Raw genomic sequence first — 7,723 nt, 5'->3', positions numbered from 1 at the left:
ATAATAATTGTCATTGTCAGTTGTAAAGCTTAAAAATTTGACTTAACCATTTTATTTAGAATTTAAAGTGAAATTTTGTCAGGATTAAGTGAACTCTATATAAATCATGGTTCTAAAAACCGGACCGGACCGGCCGGTTCAACCAGAAAAACCGGGAACCGGTCAGTTAACCGGTCCGGGTAAGCTCAAAAATCGGCCAGCAAAAAACCGGTAAAAAACCGGTCAAATCGGTCGGTTAACCGATAAACCGGTCGAACCGGCCGATTTTTTAACGGTTTTTTATTAAATTAATATATTTAAAATTATTTTTAGGTTTTTTAATAATTTTATTTAATATTTAATTAAACCGTTGAACCCCGGTTGAATTCCGATCGAACCATTAAACCATTAAACCAGTAACCTCACCGGTTCATTGACCGGTCCGGTTTTCGCAACCTTGATATAAATCATGAGGTTCGCCAAAGAACTTGCTTTAAAAAAAATCATATTTAAAAAATTAAAATTAAAAGATAAGATTTGAAAAAATAATAATTTTTTTTATTTTAATTCAAAAAAAAAATCCCATCCTCTTTATTTTTTTCCCTTTTTTTCAATTAATATTACTCTATATTAATTAATTTATTAATCTCTCTCTTTTAAAACTCCTTTTTAAATAATAAATAGAAAAAACTGATTGAGCTCTCACATAATTAAAATTTAAAAGTAACAGATTAAAAGGAAAAAAAAAGAAGAAGAAAGAAACTATAAAGAGTTACAGACTCTTCTTTCTCTTTCTTTGTCGCAGTCTCACTACCTACCAACCCTTTCATACTTCTTCATTCACTTCGTTTCTGTGGTCTTCAAGAGAAAACGATGAACGCTTCAACGAATTCACCCATGTAAAGGAAGAGAAAAGGAAAATAGAATCTTTTCTTTTATTGCCCTTATTTCATTCGGAATTTGGTGAAGGTTGGTAGCAATTTGTCTCTCTTTTTTCTAATTAATTCTTTTTTTTCCCCAATGATTGAGAATGCTGACATCTAGTCATGTTCTTTTATTCTCCATCATCACTCTCAAAATCCTAACGAAATCTCTCCCGAATCGGAAACTTGGATTTTAAGAAAAAATCCGTCTTTTTATCTTCCCAGCTATTATTATTTGGTTTTCCAAAAAGAAATTATCATATGATAGAGAAAAAGAGTTCTTAAATTATTGTATATATTTCTTTTATTGCTAGTCAATCCTGAGGAATTGAGGCTCAGAGAGAGAGAGAGAGAGAATTTTCTGTCACTCTCTCGGGAAAATTATGGTCTCATCATCATCGACAAGGGGTAGTTCCAGAAGCTACATATCAAATTTGGAACGCTTTCTCCAATGTGTCACACCAGATGTTCCTTCAAGGACTCTCCATAGGGTAAATATTTTTTTCTTGGTTAATTTTTATTTTTAATTTAATATTGATTTAACTTGTTTTTGGATTTCTGCTGGGAGTTTGTTTTTTTCGTTTCCTAGTTTTATTAAATCGTGGTCCAAATTAATTCATGTCACCGTTACAGGGAGCAAGAGATTTCTTTCACTCGGGTGGGAATAGTGGCATAGGGGCCTTTTATTATTATTATTATTATTATTATTATTATTATAAGTTTGGATTATCTTTTCTTTGTATATTTTAGAGATCCCCTAAATATTTTGAAAATTCAGTGCGATCATGAATTTGCTTTCTAATCCAATTTAGCCGTCGATAAAAGGGGGGTGTAAAACTTAGATAACTACTTAAGATAAAGGACGCTTAGCTTCCTCTGCACAAATAGTTTTAATAATCATAAATAATCGAATCTTTAATTTAAAATAATTCCTTTTATTTGTGATCTTGGTGTGATTAGTTTGATTGTATGTTATTATTTTTTTCCATGTCATTTTAAATTTTCTTTAATTTATGTGATGATTATGATTCTGAAACATTGGTTCACTTCGTTCGGTTGATGGTTCTCCTTTCTATTTCTCCCTCCGGACTAATAGAGGGAATACCGAGAGTCAGTGATTCTGTGGTAATCATTATTTTTAAAATTTTAACCATAACAGGATAAGGGAGTGACTCACTCCTATAGTTATTCGGATATTAATAAAGTGATTTTTTTGTTTAAAAAGTAGTGTTTAATTTATTAAAAAAATAAAAAATTTATATTTAATTTTAAATATAAAAATAAATTATTTTTAAAAATTTAAAATTTATAATTAAACTAAATTTAGATATCACTCATGAAAATCATAGAATTAGTTTTTTATATAAAAATAATTAATTTATTTTTGATATATATTTTATATTTTGATATATATTTTATTTTATATTAATTTAATAGCTTATTTTAATATATATTTAATATAATTTAATAAATAAAAATAAAATTTTATAAAAATTTAAAAATATTATATGTATATTAAAAATTAATCACTGAATAGTTATTATATATTTATAGAGAAATAAATATATTATTTAACATATTTTAAATATATATTTTATATGAGAGATTAATTTTTAGTGTTAGATAATATGGTTGAAAAAATAAATAAATATACGACGGGAAAAATCCATAATAAATAAAAGAGGGAGAAAATCGGAATGATGTGGTCATTGTGTTGTCGGTCAAACAGCATCGTTAAAACCAGGGTCAAGGTCAATCAAAACTTGCCTTTGTCTAAGTGTCTCAGTGTACAAGAATATTCGTTTGATGCCACCACCATTCGGATATTAACTTCTCTGACGTGTCCCTTTCTCACTTAATTGAAAATTAATTAACCACAAAGTACCATAATATTTCAACTAGAATTCCTATATATTAGGGTTAATCATAGAGTAAAGACACGGTTGTTTCTAAGTCTATATGCTTCTTAAAATTAAAATAAAATATTTTTTTTATTTCTCGGTGTTAGCATAATCTGCGGGATTCTGTTAAGGAACTCATTAGCTTGGAATTTTGTGATACTTGAGATAAAGAAATATATATGTCTCTGCTTTCCATTGGATGATTATATATATAGATATATAGATATATACTAATATACACTAAAAATTGGGTGGTTCTAATTAACAATTAAGCATGCACCACATGATAGCTAATTTTATACGTGTTAAAAATTGACATGTATTATATTACTTTCTTCAATTTTTAAATGGGAGTTCTATTTTATTTTATTTGCTTTTGTTTCAACATCCACTAATTTGTTAATTTATCCAAAATAAGTTAAAACGACAATGACTAAAATTGCAACACAGCATATTACTACTATTGTTTTATTTTCTTTTTCAATCTTTAGTTTAAGTTTTCGTCCTTTTTTTCAAATTTTCTTTTAAAATAAACCTCAAAAGTTAATTTTGAAGTTGTTGAGTGCCACGTGATTCTCATGGCTTCACCTAGCCACAAGTGTGACTGTGACTGGATACTGGTCGCGCCATGTGTTGCTAGCAAGTTAAAAGTTTGGTTTGAATAATTGGCCTTGTCATAAATCATACTAATCATGAATGTGAAATTATATTTGTATTTTTCTTTGTGTAATTTATTTTATGCATTTATTATTATTATTTTTAATACAAAATAAAAAATACACTAAAAACATATAAAGAAATAGTTCCTATAACATTTGTCTTTATTCGCCAATTATAATTAGGGTGAGTTTGGATAAACAAGTTAATTAAATTCTTTTAGAGAAAAACTTAAAATATGAAAAAAATTTTAAATATAAGGATTTATATTAAAAGTAGTTTATAAATAAGTTATTTTGTATTTGAATTTTTTATCATATAAGTACTTGTCTTTAAAATTGTTTTAATAAATAAGAGTGATAAAATAGTTTTTAAAAAAAAAAGTCAAATTTTATTATTTTTCAAAATCTCTTAAATAACGTTAAAAGTATATTTAAAAAACTATCTCAAACAATATTAACATGACTTCCATAAGTCAAAAAAAAAAAAAAATAGCTTTTGAAGCTTCTCAAATAAACTCTTAGTATTAGAGTAAGTTTGAATGGACTTTTGAAATAAGTATTTTTTTTTATCTTTTTAAAAAGATCGTTTTTAATAGACAAAAGTCATTTTATATTTGAATAGGCTTTTGGAAAAGAGTTTTTAAACATTAAAAACGTCTTTTGTTTTTGTTTTTTTTAAAAGCAAGGTATTGTTAGTTTTTAGACAAAACAAATAATTTATTTTTTTAATAAAATTATTTTTCTTAAAAAATATATCCAAATATATTTAAAACTTAATAAAGATATTTTATTTTTTATAAATGTTATGTGACTAGGAATATTTTATCTCTGCTCATAATTAGTGTATGTGTGAATAGTTTGTGATATTGCAATTACTAGGATAAATTACTTGACTTGCTACTTGAAGGTTAAATCATAGGTGTAGATTCCTTTAATGGCTAGCATTGCATGGTTTGTCTTACTGTAGTGGAGATAATGTTTGTGTTTGCAGAGATGCTCAAATGATCTAAATAATCAATGGCTACCTCCTGTTAAGGACACAATTGAATACTTCACTCTGAAAGATCTTTGGGACTGCTATTCTGAATGGAGTGCATATGGTGCCGGTACACCGGTGATGCGCGAAAGTGGGGAAACTCTAATGCAATTCTATGTTCCGTATCTGTCCGCTATCCAAATCTACAGCACTAAGTCTGTTGCAGCTTCTAGGTATGGTAAAAGCCAAGGGTAATGCTATGGTGCATTGTACTTTTCAATAGAGAATAAAGACTGGCAGTTATTTTAAAACGACGAATATGAGGTTTACATGCTTGTTGATGTATCAAAAGAATTGTTTATAGTAATCTCCTACTTCTTATCTAGGGGACGGCGAGAGGATAACGAAGTAGTTGAATTGGAATGTGATTGCTGGAGTGATGATAGCAGCGATAAACTATCAAGGTCATTAAGTAACAATTCTAGTGAATCGTGGGATGCTAATTCCTTCAATTCAAGCTCTGACCAGGTAGGTTCTTGGCCCACGAGGGATATGCTTGGTTACCTTTACTTGGAGTACATGGAGAAGAGTTCTCCATATAACCGGCTCCCGTTAGCAGATAAGGTTGTTGCCCTTAACTTCGCCATTGCAAATGTGTTTGTATGTTCACTCATACACTATGATTGTTTCTCACCAGATAATTGAATTAGCTAGAAGCTATCCGGCATTAATGACCTTGAAGAGTGTGGATCTTTCTCCGGCTTCTTGGATGGCTGTTTCTTGGTGAGTTTAAATTATTCTTTTAATTCTGCCCGTAATGAAATTGGCTTTGATTTTGTTTTACACTTCACAATTCACAAATAAAGCTTCACCTTTTCAATTAGCTCTTGTGAGAACTTCAGATTGCGTTTTGAATTATCCAAAAATAACAACTTCTTGATAACAAGTGGCCCTAAATTCTTGCAAAATTTATCTGAGGTTATGTTCTTTTCGACAAGATTAAGTTTATGACTATGTTTCTTAATCATATAGAAATGAAGCTGGGCCTGAGTCTTGCACTCTTGATCAACATTTGGTTCTGTTTCCTTGTGAATTCATATACAAGAATCATAAGTTTCTTTTTACTACGTTTCTCCTTGTCTGGATTAAATTCTCTTGGTTTCAGTGCTTGATAGATCTTATACTGATTTATCATCGATAGGTATCCGATTTACGCCATACCAACTCAGAAAGATAACAAGGCCTTGGCAACGTGTTTCCTCACTTATCATACATTGTCATCTTCTTTTCAAGGTATCCAAAACTAGCTGGTGAATGATATGTAAAAAGTGATTACTTCCATGAAAATATCTTTATGTGAAAATAATATTATGAACCCATAGATATTTTGACATGTTTAACCGAATCATCTAAATATTTGCAGTATTATTTTCACATGAAGTTGTCTTCATGGAAGTAGGCATTCATATAAAACAAGTATATCTATCATTGCATGTTCGGATTGCAACTGGTCAATAATGGTTTTAAACACGTATGTTTTTCACTTGGATCCCATGACATCGTTTGATCAATATAATTAATCTTATTTAGCGAGCCGTGGCTCAATTGTAGTTGTAATTACAACAATTTTGCAAGTTTATAACTAATTTTCTTGTGTTTCGGCAGACTGTGATAACATTTGTGCTGAAATCAACATAGAGAATGACGTATGTTTTCTGACAGGGTGGGGAATGGTGGTGGGGGAGAAATCCAAGAGGAAGAACAGCGGCTGCATATCGGTGTTGCCTTTCGGCCTAGCCACCTATAGAATGCAGGGAGATATCTGGTTAACTCCATCATCACATGTGAATGAAAGGGTAACATATTTATACAATGCTGCAAACTCATGGTTGAAGCAGCTCAATGTGTTCCACCCTGACTTCAACTTCTTCGCATGCCGATCTTCCCTGTAAATTCTGGTTCGTGTGGATCAACTAACTAATAACTACCTCTTTTGCTTGTTTATTCTGGTGAATCTGACTCCGGCGTTAGAAGTTTTGCAGTAGTTCTGAGAAATGTTCAGAAGTACATCTTAAAAAGATGTGTGACCTTAAGCAATGTAAATTTTAGTTTATATAAACTGAGGGATTTCTTTTTTTCTTTTTTTTTGAAGAGGTTAGCATTTGCATTTTGGAAGTGACTAAACTTTTGTATAATTATTTTGGGACTTTAATTTTGATGCATTGTGTTCATCTAATTACATAATGTTACATAAGTAAAAATCTGCATGAATGATCATATAAAAGAACTGACTGTATAAAACGATTTATATTGTCAGTGCATTAAAATTAAACTCTTATTTTGATTATGTGTGTCTGTTTTCTTTTTTTTTATGTATTTATTTTTGACTTTTGTTATAAAGACAAAGATTATGAATTAATATTGCTGCTCTTTTATGTATTTATTTATTTATGAGTAAACTATTAAAATGGTATTCGAAAATTTGTATTACTAGTAAAACTAACTCTAAAATATGCTAATGGCAAATAAGTCCATAAAAGATTTTAAAACACCACAAAAAAAGAACTATATATTAAAAATACTAAAAAATTATTTGAGAGGCCAAATTTTGATATAAAATTTTAGAATTATTATTAAAAAAATTAAGATATTTTTATCTTTAAAATTTGGTAATTTTTGTTTATCGGATTTTTTAAACAAAATTTTTTATTGTGAATGACTACATGTTTTTGAAAAATAAAAAGCAAAATTTAGAGATAAATTTTGCTCCAAATATTTTTGTATACATTCTAAATATTTATTCAAATGTTTCTATAAAAATTTAGATCCAATGGATAAGTCATTTATTAAATATGAAAGTTTTTTATTATTTACAAAAATATAATATTTATTAATTTTTTTTATCATATTATCAAATCATTTGAGGACTGTTTCGTTGATAATATTTTTCAGGAATTTTTTTATTAGTGGTTGAAATTTTCAGGTACTAAATTTGTAATTAACCTCTTATTTATTCTACTTTTTTAAATTTTATTAGGAAATCAATGTATTTATTATTTTTATTAGGTGTTTGTTTAGATGTGATGACTAATTTATATAAATATGATAAAAAAAATATAGATGAATAAAAATATGATACGTGCATCATATTATCTATGTCAATATTTATTTTTCATTTTTTTAAATATATATTACGTAATATACTAAAAGACCTTTGCTATTAATTATGAAATGAACAAAATATCCCTTTGGCTAATTTCATAAAAACAAATATCTTTTTAATTT

The 7,723-nt window shown here is 28.3% G+C and overlaps 1 protein-coding gene across 2 annotated transcripts; it reads left to right on the top strand.

Moving 5' to 3' along the window:
• Positions 1-709: 709 nt before the first annotated feature.
• Positions 710-6,677, top strand: LOC130947861 (uncharacterized). 2 transcript variants are annotated; one of them, XM_057876580.1, is made up of 7 exons: positions 710-948; positions 1,217-1,393; positions 4,454-4,671; positions 4,825-5,062; positions 5,136-5,221; positions 5,640-5,731; positions 6,161-6,677. In XM_057876580.1, the coding sequence occupies exons 2-7, from the start codon at positions 1,286-1,288 to the stop codon at positions 6,388-6,390; spliced, it is 972 nt and encodes a 323-aa protein (XP_057732563.1). In that variant the 5' UTR covers positions 710-948; positions 1,217-1,285; the 3' UTR covers positions 6,391-6,677. The 2 variants fall into 2 exon arrangements, with proteins under 2 accessions (XP_057732563.1, XP_057732562.1); XM_057876579.1 differs by having other exon boundaries at positions 6,104-6,677.
• Positions 6,678-7,723: the final 1,046 nt, after the last annotated feature.

Source organism: Arachis stenosperma, chromosome 9, assembly GCF_014773155.1.
Source record: "Arachis stenosperma cultivar V10309 chromosome 9, arast.V10309.gnm1.PFL2, whole genome shotgun sequence".
NCBI classification, from domain to species: Eukaryota; Viridiplantae; Streptophyta; class Magnoliopsida; order Fabales; family Fabaceae; genus Arachis; species Arachis stenosperma.
The sequence above is the reverse complement of the archived record's forward strand: the minus strand, read 5'-3'. Positions and strand labels throughout refer to the sequence as shown.